The 19,543-nt window shown below is 33.3% G+C and overlaps 1 protein-coding gene across 6 annotated transcripts in view; it reads right to left on the bottom strand.

Annotated features, from left to right (window-relative positions):
• bbc (choline/ethanolaminephosphotransferase 1 bbc) overlaps positions 1-19,543 on the bottom strand; it is a 100,944-nt gene that overhangs the window by 3,806 nt on the left and 77,595 nt on the right. The window contains exon 8 of one of the 6 annotated variants that reach the window (XM_072532842.1): positions 6,720-14,972. The exons of the other annotated variants lie outside the window; for them this stretch is intronic. Coding sequence (XP_072388943.1) covers positions 14,968-14,972 — 5 coding nt within the window. The 3' untranslated portion in view covers positions 6,720-14,967. Of the gene's footprint in view, positions 1-6,719; positions 14,973-19,543 lie in introns of those variants that run through there. 6 annotated transcript variants of the gene reach the window in all.

Raw genomic sequence — 19,543 nt, 5'->3', positions numbered from 1 at the left:
AATTAAATTGATGAAACTTGAAGTATACCGCTAAATAATTAAAATTTGAATTATGGCAAGTTTTATCTTCAAGAATAGAAGCCAATTTCTACAGACTGCACATGCAGATTCATTAGAACACAAAAGAAATAAGTCAACTAACAGAAACAAACAAAATAGACATTAGTATGTGAACTACCTACCTCACTGAATTGCTTAGGGCTAGCGAAGATCAAATTTTACTAGCAACTCCGGAGATAATTACCAAAAATGGAATAGTCATCAAAGAAGAAATCAAGACATCAAGAAATGAAACATCAGAGAAACTGAAAAATTGAAAGTTTCAAGGTCCGGACAAATTTCCAAACAAATATAAATATATTACGGCTAACTGCACTCAAAGTTTTACAATTTTCAAATGTATATTTTTTGTTAGGGTAACCTTTGGTTTTGAGTTTGGTAATGCGACAACATTAAACTACTTCAAAAGTAGTTATTTACGTTAGGCATAAGGAAACAAAAGTGAATGCCAAAAAAATATTAGATCTTATAAAAAAAAAACAATATAAAAATAATAAGGTTGGAGAAAAGCTCAAAATGAAACTCAAAAAACAGCGGAACACCGAAGAAAAAATGGGATATAATATTGCAAATAAAAATGAGGATTTAATATTTCATACTCAATAAAATCTTATAAGAAGGAAACAGTAAATAGAAAAACTATTTCATAATAATCATGCAGCATGGTATAGCGAAAGCATACTTAGGATCACCAATCACAAAACAGGAATGCTACTAAACTAGCAGAAACAGGAGAAATTCTCGGTACAGATGAAATGCCGATAGTTTTAAGACTTCTTTAAACGAGTAGAATAGCGGTCTTGATTGATAAATTCAATGTTATATATAATACGGGTATTATTTCGAACAATTGACTCGAGTCCATCTTTATTCATCTGCAAAAGAAAGTGAATATTAAGCAAGAGTGATGATCATAGATCTATCAGACTTAGAAGTCGTGTACTCAACGTGATTCATTGCCGAATTATATGAGTGTATAAAGAACTTTTTTTATGCTTTCTAGAATTCGAGAAGGCATTTGCCAGAGCTAGATACAACAGATTGATAAAATCTGCAAACAGATCAAGCAGATATAGGTTGTATTAAAAAGGCTTTACAAGATAACGCAATTGGAATAAAAGTCAACGGTGTTCCTATTAACAATCTTACAACACGGAGATGACACGATCCTACTAGCAAGTAGCGAAAATCACTTGTAATATCTATCAGACCAAATAGTGACAACATGCGACGAGTAAAACATTAAGATAACTAAATATGTAGTAATATCTAAAGATCAAATCATCGATGGCGGCATACAAGTTAGCGGTCAGCCAGTTGAAAGAATTATCAATAAAACTTACCTGATCTGCAAAATAACTAGCGATTGGGACGCGTCTTCAGAAATTTGTTGTCGCATTGCACAAGTAAGAACAGCTTTCTTTGAGTACAAGAGAATTCTTTGTGGGCACGATTAAGTATGGATCTAAAGGTCGGAATATTAAAATTCTATTTTCCGTATTGCTTACAAAGCAAAAAATTAACCACAACAGATGGCATGCTTAAAAAACTGAAAGCATTCGAAATGTGGTGTTATATAAGAGTATAATTGCTAATAACGTCTGCTAAACGAATGCAGCATTCCAAGAAGAATAATAAATCCTAATACCATCTGAAATTGATTTATTTCTGTAGAGAAATAAAATACACGATGCTTTATTTAAAATTATTGACTTCCCTTGGTTTGGAATTATACAAAATGACCCACTATTCGCAAAAAACCTAAATTATTGAACTGACATGTTAGAACTGACTTTTAAGAGGCACTTTTAAGAAGATCAAAATCTTAGACAGGACAAATTTTTTCAAACATCAAAATCCAATATTTTGATGTTTTGTTACATGGGAAAAGCCCCATTCCATCTATTTATGACATGGCGAACACTTGCCCTACAGTTCTAGGTAATACTTTTGACCGTTTTGACCGTTTGTAGAAAATTTCATGGGGGAATACCAAGCCGGTTTCAGAAAACATAGATCGACCATAGATCAGATCTTTACTCTAAGACAGCTGCTTGAAAAAGGATGGGAATTCAATAGAACTATCCATAATCTCTTCATAGATTTCCGGCAAGCATACGACAGCATTAAAAGGGATCAGATATGGAAGGCAATGGCAGAACTTTCAGTTCCAAAAAAACTTATCCAGCTTGTTAAGTTATGTGCGAATAGCTGTAGATCCAGAGTACGGATAGGTAACAAACTCTCAGAATCTTTAGAAATAAGCAATGGCCTGAAACAAGGAGATGCGCTGTCACCTCTCCTCTTTAATATCATCCTGGAGAAAGTAGTAAGAGCAGTACACCTTAAAACAGAATTACTGACAGTAAATGGACCAAAATTACTACTAGCATACGCAGATGACATTGACATTGTGGGAAACACTGTCACCAATGTGAAGGAGACTTTTAATAAATTGGAGGTAGAGGCAAAGAAAACTGGATCTAATGGACCAAGATATAGTCCAAGAGATTAAATCCCAACATCTTAGATGGGCTGGCCATGTCCATAGACTCCCTAATAACCGCCTTGCCAAATTAATATTGGAGGAAGCCCCCACAGGAAGAAGACCCTTAGGACGTCCACGAATGCGATGAAGAGTATATAAGAATATATGGTCAGATCTAAGAACAATGGGGCTGCCCACTGACCCAACTATTATGGACGACCGTTCAAGATGAAAGCAAGTTGTGCAGTCAGCAAAAACCCACCCCGGGTTGTAGTGCTACGAGAAGAAGAAGAAAAAGAAGTTTCCTTGATGAGAATCTGCGTGTTGCTGTGTATTTTACAGAGATGATACTTGAGTGAGCAGTGTCCAGTGGGAACATCTGTGATTATTCAGAGTCCAGACTTGTGAAACTCTAAGAATATTTTTGCATAGTGAGTGGAAAGTTGGAATAACCTTTCCGCTTACCTTTGGTCTAGAATACTTCCTCACTAAGCAACAACAAGTTCCTTTTTAGATTTTTGCAAGTGATAGTAAATATTTAGACTTAAAGATCTGATACAACTGTGAGGAAGCGCAAATTTAAATTCCAAATCCGACTATCTTTAGAGATGTCTGATGTACGGTGTAAGTAAAATACCCTGTATATTCTACCAAAATGAATAGGAAATATTGTAAAAAATCCGAGAAAATCGATATTGCGGCATGTCAGAAATATGGGAATACGTGCTAGGCGGAGGAACGCGATAGATAGGGACGACTAGAGATAAATTCTTGAGGGGGGTAGGACCCACACAGAGTCATAAAGAATGATGATGATGCTTACATGTCAGAAAATGGTCAGGGCTTAATTTTTGTAGCTTTAAAAATGGTTAATAGTAGGTCTGATAGCCAAGCTGGATAGACAGACGAAGCGCTCTCACTTCTTCTGAGACATCTAGTGTGTGCTCTGGTTTGATCCCCGACCAGGAAAGAAAAAAGATTAACGTATTAGTTAAAAATTCAAATGGGTCTGCGACTCAAACTAGAATACGCTGGTATATCGGATCGGCATATGTATAAGTAGTACGGCCAGATATAGACTTGCGGCTCGGTGTTATTCTCTCCATAGATCACTACCGAAACGCGTGACGCTTATAAAAATGCGTGACGTTTATAGAAATGCGTGAAGCTTAAAATTATGTATCCCAAAAGTAACGCAATTTGGTCCTGATAAGTAAAAAAAAAGACACAAAAACAGGTCGATTTTTATTTTCAAATTAAAATTCTTTTGTTTTGATTTGCCAAGTTACAACGTCACCGACTTTTTTAAATCGGACACAATATATTTAATTGGTGAAATGAATAGTCTCTTTCGGAGATAAATTCAATGGTATAGGGTTGAGCTGTCTTTCTCTAATTACTTTATAAAATATTCGAGAATATCTATTATAAAACGTTGGTAGGAAAATGTCAAAAAATAAAAGATAAATGAGATTTTATTAAATCAAATATTTAAAATGACCACCATTAGGTATCTGATACTGGCCAATTTCACGTTCGAATCCATCAGCGATATTCTGAATGATATTGGTAAGCGATGTTTAAAATTTCTTCTCTAATGCACAGTTTTAGATCTTCAATGTTTTCTGGCCTACATTCTTCTTCGAGTGCCCAGTCTCGTATGTTTTTAAGCTAGGAGCACTGTCTTTCTCCTGGTCCACGTTTGACCTCATTCTTACCCTAGATTACAAGCTGTAGAAAATCGTATCTCTTGTTTCTCATTACATGCCCGAGATATGCGGTTTTCCGCTTTTTTATGATTTCAATGTTATCTGCTCCAACTTAATGGTATATGAAGTACAAGCTATTCCTCACATTAGTATATATACCCAGGTTTCAAATGCTTCAAGTCTGTTCAAACTGGCAACTTTTAGCGTCCACGCTTCAAATCGATACAACAGCGTAGAATATATGTAGCACTTCACAAAATTGTATTTTAATTACATATCGAGTGACCTATCGCTTAAGAGGTTTCGCATTTTCAAAAAGTTGTTTCAATTCAACCCCACAATAAAAGGACTAAAGAGGTTAAATCCGGAGAACGAGGTGGTCATTTAGTAAACCTTCTACCTATCCATCGATTTGGAAATATTTCTTGAAAATAATTCCGCATATAATTCGTAAAATGAGGCGGGGCACCGATTCGTTAAATCCAGATGTTATTCTGAATCGTCTTCAATAGAAAACATGACTGCTAATGCTGGGTTAAAGTCAAGACGCAAAAAGTCCAAGTAGACATCTGCATTTAAATTGCTATCAAAAAAAGATGGGGTTCTCTATTCGATTTCCAACAATCCCAGCCCAAACATTAACTTTTTGTGGCAGTTTTGTAAAACCTTTTTGAAACCAATGTTGATTTTTCAGACTACAAAAAGCATGTATTTTGTTTATTAATGGTTCCGTTTAAACAAAATGTTGCCTCGTCACAAAAAAACAGGATACATGCAGGATGCTCTTCCGAACAAATGTGCAATTGTTTTACAAACGATCCACTCTTGTCGGTGTCGGAAGGAATATTTTTATTTTTGGGTTGAAGATTTTGGTAATTCAAAATTTTTATCTAAAGGACGAACCAAAGAATAGGGATTTTCAACAACACTTAACATAACTGAAGATCATTATCGCTCATCATTATTGGCCATACTTATCTAGGCAAACCTCAGAAGCTCCCATTTGTATTAAATTGTCTGATTACTCTACTTACACTATTTGATTAATCATGTGTTATGGGTATGTGTTATTAAATAATTAGCGCATTTCTTGTTGACTGCGCAATTTGTCTCCACAGCCAACCGTAATCAAAATTTCTATCCTTTGTCTTTTATTACCGCACTTCAGATAGTTTATGTCAAATAAACATCAGCTATTTTACAATGTTTATACTCTTTTATCGCATAATTTTTGTAATACAAAAAATAAAACTGGGTGATAAATACCCAAGAACGACCAAAATTGATATAATCGTATATAATATAAGAGAGAAAATTTTGCCGGCAATATTTTTGACTGGTATGAAAGTTTGTTGCCTGGCAATTTTCGTGAATTAAATTTTGACAGTTAAATTTTGACAGAAAAATTAATTAGCGAAAATTGCCTAAAAGCAACAAACTTAAATAAAACCAGAAGAAAATTTTGCCGGTAAATAATTTTCTCTCGAATGATATTCGACAAGACTATTTCACGAGACAATGCACCATATCAACGAAACATGATCTTTATTTATTTGTTAACAATATTAAATGTACAATTATTATAAGCTATAGTAGTTTGCCCATTATTTTCTACCAAAGCATGATTTTGTGTATTATCAAGCAAGTTCAAATGAGCAAAGGTGAAAAAACTTTTTTTGTGCTCCATTAGGTAATACGTTGGTAGTAGCGTTGGATGATTTTTAATAGTTCTTCAGTAGATAATGCTTTTGAACTAAGTTTTCCTTTCTCTTGAACACTTTAAAGCTGCTTCCGCTTGGCGTCTCTGGCGAAACTTGCACATTTGAACGATATATCTGTGAAAGGGTTGATTTTTATGCCGTAGTCCGTAAAATATTTTTTTTGTACCATTTTTGCCTTGTACCATTGAAGTCAATGTATTCCACATTGACTTTACAGACCACTCTTTATGGTCTTCGCCATTGCCTTTTTTCATGTTAACGGCATAATCCTCGAGAATTTTTGCGAGAGACGCAAAAAAATAAAAAAATTGAGACGTCAAGATTTCGACCAATATAACAGAAAAAAAATTAGACGAGCAACAAAAAATTACAATTTGAAAATAAAAATCGATCAATATATTTGTGAGTCTTCTTCTGTGAGATCTTGTAAGAGCCACAAAAGACTAACTTGAAGGACCGGTGTTTCGAACACAATTTTTTGTTCATCGTTCGATCTCTGATAAATGTACAAAGTATTTATTGGAAAAACTGTTTTTCTTTTGCTTTCTATTAATAATTTTAGAAATAAACTCACGTGTGACTCAAATATGACTTATAGACTCAAAATAACGAAAGCATATTTGCCATTGGTCGCGCAGATTTTAAATTCTCTCTGAAAATGAGTATTGTGAGTTCACTATAGGAGTAACAAGCCAAAGGTGCATTGTTAAGAGTTAGGTTAGGGTAAAGAATATAAGCATGTTAAGTTTATACAATTTTATAAATATCTGTACAATGTTAATAAGTTACACTAACAGACACAGACAGACACAGTAAAAATTAATGAGCAAAGAAGTGCTATAAAAATATTGTGAGAAACGTGAAATCAAAATACTTCCTACTTTTTTACTAAGTAACAAAATCTACCCTGTACAATTATTAAGTTCTTGATGTAAATTTTATTTTTTTATAAAATTACAAGTAACTTCATTCAATAGCACAAAATATGATAAGATACCTTTAAAATTGCCGAAAACAGACTATTTAAAAAAAAACTGTAGAATTTTTAAAAATCTTCTAGAATAAGGGAAAAAAGGTTATTTAGAACCGATTAGTAATATATGGATTCGGCACCGACAACGACATTTTCATTTCTGAAAATGTTCGCCTGTCTTAAGCTATCTGGTGCCAGTTTCTCCCTACCTCATCTTTAATGTCATCGATCAATCTTTTTTGTGGTCTTCCTATGCCTCGTTTATGTATTTTGGTCGCTTTTTTGTCCACTTCTCTTCGCTATCTCTTAATATACGTCCAGCCCAGTTCCACAACATCTTCTACTTTGGTTTTTCCTCTTACATCTTACTATGATTCTCTTATTTTTTGAGTTGTTCTAAGTCTATTGAAAAATTGGTTAGTAAGTGTCATGTTCTCGATTCCATGAGTCATGACTGGACGGATACATGTGTCAAAACGTTTTATTTTAAATTAATTGGGATTTTTGGATCTGTTATTATAAAGGTTGAAGGTATTGAAATTTGACGTAGAGTGAGACAGGAATTCGTATTGTCCGTCAATTCTTTTTAATGCTACTCCGAAGAGATCCTGAAAAAAGCTTTTGAGGATGGAACAGCTGGAATAAAGGTAAATGGAGTTCCCATTAACACCATTAGATATGTGGACGACACTGTGATCTTAGCCGAAAATATTGAAGATCTTTAGAGACTGGTGACCAGAATAGCGGAGTATGGAAAAGAGTACGGTCTAACAATGAACGTCAAGAAGACGACATTTCTGAGAATATCGAAAACTCAAAGAAATAACGAGAATCTTCTAATGAACGGAACCAACGTCGAACAAGTGGACAAATATGCATATCTGGAAACAATGATTAACTCCACAAATCATTACATTCAGGAGATCAAAATCAGAATATAAAAGGCTAGAGCAAATTTCAACAAAATGGGAAGAGTGCTATGTACAAGGGATTTAAAATTGGAACTAAGAGTTAGGTTCTCCAGGTGCTATGTTTTTTCGACTTTGTTTTATGGAATCTTGGACCTTGAATGCGACATCAATGAAAAAAAAAAAAAAAAAAGAATTCTGAAAATATCGTGGACACAACACGTCACAAACAAAGAGGTTCTGAGAAGGATGGATAAAGAAATAGAAATTTTAAATACAAGTAAAACAAGAAAATTGGAATATCTGGGACATATTACACGTGGAAAGAAATACACCTTGCTCCAACTGATTATGCAGGGAAAGATCCAAGGAATGAGAAGGATAGGGAGGCGTAGAAAGTCATGGCTGCGCAACCTGAGAGAGTGGTACAAATGTACATCAAATGAACTTTTCAGAACAGCTGTCTCAAAAGTCCTAATAGCTATGATGATTGCCGACCTCCGCCGAGGAGATGCCACTTGAAGAAGAAGAAAATTATAAAGATTAGGTTACCTATGGCTACCCAGGTTATTTTTATTCTTCTTGTAATTTTTGCAGTTCGATTATATTTCTCTTGCTTTATATTATGTCCCAAGAACCCACATTCTTCTACATTTTCAATATTTCTATCATTGAAAGTGATATCCACTTCTTCAGTTACATCACCTTAGTGTTTTCAATATTTATTTAGTTCTACTGTTCTAGTTCTTTGTTAATAACTTATATGGGTGTATGTGTGTATCACTCGTAAGTATAGCATCGAAATAAGCAAAGTCCCCCCATGCCACTTCTCTACGACGTAGTTTATGGATGATCCCTTAACTGGTGTGATTTTTCCCAATGTTTCCGTTGCCTTCTCAGTTACTATGTTTATACGTTTTGTCCAAAATTCCTTCACATTTTCCCCCGCCTCCAGACTCTTCATTTCCTCATATATTTGTCTCCTATACTCTCTCGCAATGCGTAGATTATTAACATTATGTCTTGTTCCATATGTTTATGCTTCTTTAGGTTTGATCCATATGTTTACGCTTCTTCCTCTGATTTTTACCATTACTTGAAAGTGGTCACTATTTATGATTGGACCTAGGTAGCTTCTGACTTCCATGACGTCGGATGAATGCCTTGCATCTCACGGAGTTTTATTTCATCTGGTTTTGGTATTGACTTCAACAATGTAGATATTTGCGTATGTCCTTGTTGTATGTCTCCACTTTAATTCCGCAATGTTTCTATTCTTACTGTTCCCATGAAATTCTTTGTTTTTAATATCTTCATGTTTTAGAGTTAGAATGGGATATATGAAATTAAAGAAGGCAGCTGTGTGGTTTGTAACAGAAAAATCGAAATAAAATTGAAAAGCAAATTCTATCAAACTTTTCAGCTGGTTAGCTGAAAATATAGAAATATAACGAATGCATGACACGTGAGACGTTTCGACAGGTCATATTTGTGAAAAGGATTAATATTCTATGAAACAATGCCTTAGCAATTAAAAGTATTATTGAACAAGTTATTGTCAATGTATTTTATACAGGGTGGTCCTTAAGTAATTGTACAAACAGAAACCGTAGATTCTGCACTTTAAAATATTACGATTTAAGCCAACTTGCTTTAATAAAATATTGATATTGAGAAAGATACAGAGTGTTAAATTAGAAATTTAAAATTTTATTTTTCGCTATAACTTTTGAGTAGGATAAATTATAATTTTATACTTATTTTAATGTAACTAATAGAGGGCGCCACATATGCCACATGAGTGGCATAAATTTGAGTTTAACTTTTTTGCTCTTTAAGTTAGCTCTATTTGTGTTAAAAAATATTAAAGATACATTATTTCTACAAAGAAAAGGTATACTTGTTAGTAACCTGAAAATTCAACCGTTTTCGAGATAAATGCATTTTATAAGTCAGCTGCACAATAATTCCTAGTTTGATATTTGTGCGGTAAAGCACTGAATACCTGTAGATAAGCATAATTCATAGTTTATTCTTATTAAAACAACTTAAAGATGATAACGTAACATCACAAAATGCTTTGTTATGGGCGCTAAATGTCTTATTGGAGAAAAGATATTTCATCTTCTTTAGGTACCGTGTCCGTATTCAGACGTTGGCCGTCATCATGTTTACAATTTCCCTTTGCTATCGCTTCTTAAGTTTCTATAATGGCGTTGTATTACTTTTTCTCTATTGTAAAATACTAAAAACCCAAAATATGTGGTTTATGCAAGATGGTACACCACCACATTCTAGAGAGAAGGTAGTTAGAACTTTTCTGAACGTTAGGTTGGTCGTGGTAGTCATATTTCTTGGCAATGTGGTGAGATATTGATATAATTATTTAATTCATAAAAAATCCGAAAAGAATACTTATTGTTGATTACGTAAATTGTTTACCCATTTTTATTAGGACAAATATAAACTAGAGAACAGGTATTGAATAACACATATGTGTCCTGTTTCATAATACTTTTGCTACAAATCTAACCTGAAAGACTCAGCATTTTTACAAAAACATCATCGTTGTCCTAATAACCGATATAGTAAACACACAGGCAATTTAGTTCAGCATAATATTAGTTCATTAGTAAATCATAATAGTCCATTTGTTCGAGATGTAATTATAGTTATTCGTAAGCTGTAACGTAATCATATAAATAAGTAATGCCATCGATAGGTTATTCCGTGTGTATATAAGTAACCAATGAACGAGATACATCACAGTTTAATACATTATTTAACTTCTGCGACAAATAAGATGTAGGTCCATAATATACCATAAGATTTGGATATATGTATATTCAAAATAATATATTCATCCATTATACATTATAGCCACCACGTAACCCCGAATTTAATCCGCTTGATTTTGGTGTATGGGGCGCATTAAAACAACGTGTCTATAAGAATCCCATAAACATTCGCAACCAACTATGGGAAGAACTAAATACTGCAGCAGTTTCTTTAGAACCAATGATGCTATTTAATATGAGACGATCTTTTATGGAATATATTGACAAATGAATTAAAGAAAATGGTGGACATATCGTGGTGGACTTAATTTGACAAAAAGTTATGTTATTTAGTTTAATTATTTCTTAATTTGGTTTGCAAACAAAATGTTTTGATTATGACTTTAATTTAACATAAAACGTAAAATGTTTGATGTAAAATCCTATTATTCTGTTATTTTGTCAAATCCTATTATTAATTATCCTGCTGATATATGTATTTTATTTAATATATCGTTAACTGTTAACTTTAGTTAAAGGTATTTTATACCAAAATTCAGAAGTATTAATGTTTTTGTCTATTTTTTCTTCGTTGCCTGGAGTAATTGCCTTAGATCAGAATTATGCAGCTGATTTTTAAAATGAGATTATCTCGAAAACTGTTGAGTTTTGAAGTTATTAACTGGTATACCTTTTTGTTGTTAAAATAATGTATGTTTATTATTTTTTATCCCAAATACGGGTAACGTAAAGAGCAAAAAAGTTAAGTGCAAATTTATACCATATATGGGGCATAAGTGGCGCCCTCTATCAGTTACATCAAAGTGTGCATCAAATTATAATTTCTCATATTTAAAAGTACCCAGTTGTAAATTTTTATACATAAATGTTTACAAACATGAAAGTTATAGCAAAAAATAAAATTTTAATTTTGCACTTTAACACCCTGTATCTTTCTTAATATCAACATTTTATTAAAGCAAATTGGCTAAAATGGTAATATTTTAAAGTGTAGAATTTACTGTTTCTTTTTGTACAATTACTTAAGGACCACCCTGTATAAAAGTGCATTCAAGTGACGTACAGAAATGAAGCTGCTTTTAAATCGAAAACGTTAACCAACAGAATTATTTTTGTCAAAAAATGGAACAAGAGTAGTACTTTGCTTTCCCACAATCTTAAATGCGATTGATAAAATTATAATTTTTTTTAATCAGCAGTTTAATAATATTTTGTTTCTCACTTAAGTAAATTCTTCAATTTGTTTAAATAAAGATTACAAATTCAACATACAATTTATTACTTGTTTCCATTAACTCTATAGTATTTCTATGTACTACATACAATATTTTTACATATTTATATTAAATTCTAATGATCAATTACTGGATCACAATATGTACATATAAAATGACTGGACAGTTCTAAGTAATTGGCACAAATTCGTATTATAATTTATTTTTGTAACACAGAGCATGCAGGCATCACAGATAAAACCACCAAATCATTAAACAATCCCAAAAAACATGTATGTGCGTCTAAGTACCGAATATATTAACTGATTACGAACAATAAATTGAAAGCAATGTAATACAAAATGTATGTACAAGCAAAAGTAGCAACATATAATTGATAACCTGAGTTTTTCTTTACAAAAATAAAACATATACTGGTTTATTTAATAATTTTAATAATAATAAAATAAACCTAAACATGAATTTACCATTCAAAGTCATCGACATGTACTGTGAAGGCAGTTTGAAGTATAGATTTATTCCTATACCTAACAAAAGTAAATCGTGATTTAATAGTCCAATAAACAATATCGTAAGTTTTAGAATCATCCCCTACTCCTCATTCCTATAGTTCTATAATCTCCGTTCTTCTGGCTTTGTGGCTGAAGTAATTTTTAATAACCTGTGTTTTATATGAAGCTATTCAAAAATTGACAGGTTGTTCTGTGTTCTGTTCAGAACACCCGTAGAACGTAGGTGTATATATTAATATAGACTGAGCATGCCACCAACGAGCAGTGACGACATATTTTGCGGTTGTTCGATCTGTCTCTCTCTAGCGCATTGACACTCCCCACTCGCTCTCTCACGACCAAAAAGAGACGCTGCTATACTTACTTAAGTATAGCAGCGTCTCTTAGACACAACTAATAAGATGGAGACACAACTAATAATGAAAACAAAAATCGTTTCGTCACTTAGCTCTACAGACTGTTCTGTCAATAGCGTAGAATTCTTCTGTAGACTAACATTTCGAAGGCATACAGATTTTTTTGAAAGTTGATGTTTCAACTGCGTATGTAGCAATGGGAAAAATATGGGTATTAGAGAATCATGTATTTAGAACCCTACACCATCGCTTATAGAGATAAGGCGACTAGAGTATACGCGATAATCACCTTTGATTTTATATATAGGGTGATCAACTTTTGTAACAAAGTTCTTTATATCTGCTATTAAAGGAGATACCAAAAGAAGTTATTGGCAAAAATAGGAGGTAGCTCTAAGCTTCACATTTTAAAATTAGTAACAAATGTACAGGGTTTTTCATAACACTATCGTGTCAATCATCAATTGATTGAATATAGGAAAAAAACATTTTTAAGCGCTTTTTGGCGTTTGTGGCCCACTGTCTGGCGGGTCCCAATTGTGGATAAATATACCTATCGGTATATAGGAGAGGTGTGAATAATGTATAACCAAATAAACACCGGCAGATCAACTGAGAGCACGACATAGAGGCTACAGCCGTCATTAAACAACCAGACAGCTGCATCACAGTTCATTCATCATGTGATGAAAATTCTGTTGCGACTGCTATGCTCTAAAATATAGGTGTAAAGCAAGAGCCTTGGGTATAATAGGATCAAAATAGTAGGTCCATCAGGGGTTGGTGAAGAACTTATGTATATGTCCCGAGGGCTTGTACAATAGTTAGGAAAAGATGAACAACAAGCTAATTGGCTGCAGTACAACCAGGGTAGAACTGAATGTTTTCAGAGAAAAAAAAATAATTCAGAGATATTGCCAAGGTGTGTGGTATAAGTTAAGGAGATTTAAATAATATTTTGAAGCAAAAAAGACACTGGGACGATCGAGGTGAACAAAAAATGAAACGTGAAAGGAAAAGAAAGGCAACAGTAGTGGATGGCATTTTTTAATAACGGAAAGTAAATTAAACCATAAGAAAATAGACTCTGATTCCGTTGTATGAAAACGACTTATAGAAGGTGGAAAAAAAACAAATAAGACCGCAAAAAAAAACAGCATTTACTGCTTCCATCATAAAGAAACGAAGCAATTGGGAAAAAATGTATGAACTGGACTATTGGAGATTGGAGAAAAGCGTTGTTTGCAGATGAGATCTCTTTTTTTTGTACAAGTTTCGCTATCTTGTTTTGTTCTGATACGAGTGAGTTACAACATCCACTGAATTTTCATATAAGGCCGCCGGTTTAGTTATGTCGATAAAAGGTATCATAAACTCATAAAAATAGACTTAATTACGAAAACAGATTGCACACTGAACTAAGAGCAGTTAATCCAAAAGGTCCAGCAAGTCCAGCTAGATTTAGTTTCATGGCACGTGTCAAAAGGCATAATTAAATATTTCAAGGAAAAACATCTCAAGCCTTGAGTTGCTAAGAAACTGATCGGATCTTAATCATATTAGACGTCATAAAAGATATAAAACAAAACTGATCTGAGGCTGGTTTCGACAACAAATGTCAGAAAATTATATAAAAAAAAACTCAAATGAAGGTAGGTCTCCGTATGAACTGAGTCATATTAGCATTTTAACAAAAATTTTCAATTAAAAAATGAAGAAAGCGCCAAGTAAAGGTAATAAGAAGAGATTACAATTCAGTCCATATTCGTTTTCTCATTGAATTATTTTAAATAATGAGAGTTTTAAATTAAACACTGAGTTCGGTTAGAGTAACAAATTTATTAAATAAATAGGTTCACAGTCATACATTCCATTATTTTTTTTGCCTCGCTACAATTTTAACGGCTCGTCAATTAACAAAAAATAATTAAATTTAAATCATATTTCAACTGATATGTACAAAAACATTAAATAAGCAAAATATCTAACCTTTAAAAAATAAAAGGAGCCGTATTTAATTTTTTGGAGTGGTACGAATTAATTCTATGATATAAGGCTGGTACCAGTGCGTCGCATGTAGGGAACTGAAACACTCCATACATCTGGGTATGGCAAGTACATCCTCTTATCAGAACTATGAGTGCCCAATAGCTACGACCACTTGAGAATGAATGCGATAAAAACAATGCCCTTTGTAAAGTTGTTGGTTACGCTGTTGAACAACAAAAAATACTTTTTAAATAAAAACAAGATAAATGATTTTTGCTCAAGCTAAATGCCCGTTAAAAGGAAAATTTTATTTGAGGTGGAACTTTTGTTGTACGGAAACAAGTTAATGTTAATAATTCAAAGTGTGAAACTTAATATTAGGACAGTTAAAGGAGTTGACATATTTTAAGTGAAAGACTGCATGAGGCGTTGGACTTTTATTAGGCAAGGCCACTGGCGATGCTACTAAGTAGGTCCAACAGTAACTCACCACGTTTTGGAGCAATTAAATAAATAAAATATATTATTAACGATACAGTTTATTACTAACTGCGACGGACCCCTAATAACACGCTCTGAAGTTATAAAAGCCATAAAATCATCAAAAGATGGCAGAGCGACTGGTCCTGATAAAATTCCAACTGAAATATATATATAATAGTCTCCCGTTTTATACCGCTGTCGCGGCTTTGGGAGTATAGCAGGGTAGTCTGCTATATCTAGGGCCTACGGTATACAAGGAAGGTAACATGGCCAGTGCTACGCTTCAACCGTCTATTATTACCCCTGGTTTTACCCAAGGTACTCATTTTTATACAGGCTGAGTCGACCTGGGGCCTATAGACATTTTTAAAATGTCTAGATGTTCTTGCCGGCGGTGGGATTCGAACCCCGGACCACCGGCTTGCGAGTCAAGCATCCTACCGCTTGCGCTACGCAGGCCCCTCCAACTGAAATATACAAGCTTATAAATGATAACAATGTTTTAGAGGTTATAACTTCGTTTTTCAATACCATTTATACCAGCGGACAACTACCTAATGGTTGGTCTAATTCACTGTTTATAGCTCTACCTAAGAAGACAACAGCAAAAACCTGTGCTGATTATAGAACCATCAGTTTGTTAAACCACTTATTAAAATTTTTTCTGAAGGTAATACATGGTCGTATCTAAAATAAATGCGAGGAATACCTGGATGACACACAGTTTGGTTTCCGTAACGGGTTTGGAACTAGAGAGCCAGTGTAGACATATACTGTTGTTTTATTGACTTCCAAAAGGCATTTGATCGTGTTAAGCACTCTATATTGATCGAAGCTCTAAAAGACATTGGCTTGGATGGCAGAGATGTTTGAATAATTGCAAATTTATATTGGAATCAAACAACATCAGTTTTAGTAGATGGTGTGGAATCACAGGCTCTTAATATTAAAAGAGGAGTACGGCAGGGATGTCTCTTGTCATCCCTGCTTTTCAACGTATACTCCGAAAGAATTTTCAGAAAAGCACTTTCTGAAAAACAAGAAGGAATACTTGTGAACAGTGAAGTCATCAATAATTTGCGATATGCAAACTTTGAAAAAATGTGATAAAATATAATTGGTAGAATAAAAAAAGGAATACTGAGAATTGTGGTGATGAGATATAGTGGGTTTAAAGAACACTTATTATACTTGGTCAATTTCACAAGAGGAGAGAGATACAAGAGGAGAAAGATACAAGAGAAAGGATTAACTATATTTTTTCTATGTACATTTTCCATTATATATGTCTTCACTTCTAATAATTATAGTAATTATTAATAAGTATTGTAATCATATAGATAATGAAGAAAATAATTTTTAAATTAAAATAAAATGTACTATGGTCGTTCAGTAAATCCTTATAAAATAACACAGATGGCGCTCGTAGTATAGAAAATGATTTACTTTTCGTTCAACGCCAATAGAAATCAAAGTTGGATTGGATAAAGTTCTTAATCGGGGACCACCCCCGAATTGATTTATAAAATGTGCCTTGTGAGTGCAAAGTATAGTCATTTTAATTTTGCACGAAAAATTGGGTGTAAAAAAAACCAAGATCTATCTACAAGATGGATGCTTCTGCTCTCAGTAAATAATAAGCGCAGTCGTATGGTCGACCCTGAGGCTGTTTTGGCGTTATGCCATTGGAATGCTGATAAGTTTATGCCTGTGGACGAAACACAGATACAATACTACACTCCTGTGACAATCAATACAGTGGGTTTTTGCAGGCGATTAGAGTGAAATCTCCCGGCATAGTGATGGGCTACGATATTTTACGATGCACGCGAAATCACTTATATTGATTACTTGGAAAACGGTTAACAATAACTTGGTTGAGAACAACTTGAGAAAAACGGCCCTATTTAATAAAAGTACTTAAATAAAGTATTAAAAAATAGCTCGCCGATAACGATTCTTATTTTGCAGACCTTCCGAATTCTTACAAGGGTGAACAACCCTTTTTTTACAAATTTTAATCTTTTAATATGGTATATTTTTGGTAGCGGGTAAATAATCCTCTATTATTCCAATATAGGATAGACCTACAGACCCCTAGATTTTTTATTAAGCGCCCCTGCCACGCGAGCTCCTGATTTTCCTCTAATCCGTATCCCAAGGAAATCAGCTTCAACTCCAATATTATGCTGTCCGAACAGTAATTCCGTTTCTTCATCAGAATGAACAACCCGCTTGACAAACGTGGCCGTAACTGCCATTTACCACTCATAAAAAGGTGAAAGCAGGCTCAAAGTGGAGCTGTTTAAACTGTTAAAATAATTATAAGACATGTGCACCGACATCAACCACAACACTAAATTAAATATTGAAAGTGTCAGTAAAGGCGGCACCATATTACCAAGTACTAGAAAATTGTACTAGAAAATTGAAACATTAATGATTTAAATAACAGAAACCCAAATATGAAACATCATCAAACGAATCGCCATGCTACAGAGGAACTTGACTGATCATGAGGCAAAGATGAGTAATGGCAGGTGGATGAAAAATACACTGAAATGGCTACCTACAACTGACTAAAAAGAGAGAACCCACCTACATATGGTCAACTGGTTCGCAATACTATTATTGTGCAGTTCAAGAGAGCACAAGTAAGTAGTATTTTATATAAACTTATACAACAATTTACTTTTTTTGCGTTGTTTGCTATGAAGGTATCCACTTATTACATGAACCCATCAAACCATATTAGTGATGTAACGAATGTCAGTTTTTGAACATTCGCGAATGAGAATATATGCCACCGACATTCGCGAATACGAATGCGAATATTCAGTTTTTTTTTTATTTTCTCCGGCACAAATCATGTACTGTATTACATTACAGTGTAGTGTACATTATAATATGTATCTTGTTCCGAAAATTGCTGAATTAATAAATTTATCTGAACTTATCTAACTGAAGTCGAACTGTTTATGTTTGTTTGTTTAAACTCTTTACATACAAACGCATAGACTATTTTTAATTGGTAGTTTAATAATTCTTAGACTTTTTCAAGATGATTGTCTAAAATTAAAAACTTTTGGATAATAAAAGTTTCGGAGAATAATTTGTTTTTGTTTGTTTACACTGCATCATTTATTTTTTGTTTTTTAATTTTATAGTTTTCTAAGATAGCAAAACAAAGTGAGTTTTAATAAAAAAACTGAGAAGTGAATGGATTTTTATTTTATTAACCTAATCTTCAAATTAGTTTTTTTTTTCATATACATATTTATATTCGCAAAACATTCGCACAAATTTCGCGAATGCGAATATAAAAAAATATGCGAATATTCGCGAATGCGAATATTCGTTACATCACTAAACCATATACATAATAAGCTGTGCGAACAATTACTATGAAATGACCAAGTTTGATGATGTCATTAATTCAATTAAAAATTAAGAAGTTAAGATTAGTACAAGTTAAATATAAATAAGAGTTAAGTTAATCATTAGTAAAGGCATAATTTCAATACTAAAACGAGTTAAGTTGAAGGCAGTCGAAAAAGATTTTATTTCAATATGTAATTAAAAAATACGTAATAACCTTAAATAGAAGCAGACTAGCAACGAGGAGGATTAATAATCATTAACAGAAATCATAACAAAAGCATATTTTGCTAAGTATACAGATAAAAGAGAAATACAAGACGACAAAGTACGAGTTGTGTCCCACAAGTATTAGTATTATATACGCGACAAAATGATTCAGCTGGATACGATGATTAGACTAGTACCCTCTCTGGGGTACTAGTCTAATCATTAACTCTCCACGAATTTATCGTATACTGCACATACAAAGGGGAAGCGTCTAGTTCGGAGTACCTTGCTGTTGTCATGCATTCTCTTTTTTGCATTCGTCGCATTTTGTAGTCGCTAAAAATGATGGAGAGATGCGAGTAATAAATTTACATTAAGTTTTGCTTGAAACATGAAAATCGTTCTGCACTAACTATGCACAAGTCCTTTGGGGTTATATTCGTCAGCCAAAAATGCGTAAAAGAATGGTTGAATTGATTTAAAAATGATCCATGTTGGTCCAAATAGTCCAAAAAAAGTTTTCTATGTCGAAAACGTATATATCAAGAATTCTTTTCTAAATAGAACTGACTCGAGCGTGTACTAAATTAATTCCAAAGTTAATTAGGGCAGGGAAGAAAATATTCGCTTAGAGGTCTCTCTGAACAACTTGGAAATGGTCGCTAATGATGAAAATATCCTTAACAAGATTGTTATCGGTAAGGAGTTGTAGGTTTACTGTTA

This window comes from Diabrotica undecimpunctata, chromosome 5 (genome assembly GCF_040954645.1).
Source record: "Diabrotica undecimpunctata isolate CICGRU chromosome 5, icDiaUnde3, whole genome shotgun sequence".
Lineage (NCBI taxonomy): Eukaryota > Metazoa > Arthropoda > Insecta > Coleoptera > Chrysomelidae > Diabrotica > Diabrotica undecimpunctata.
The sequence above is the reverse complement of the archived record's forward strand: the minus strand, read 5'-3'. Positions and strand labels throughout refer to the sequence as shown.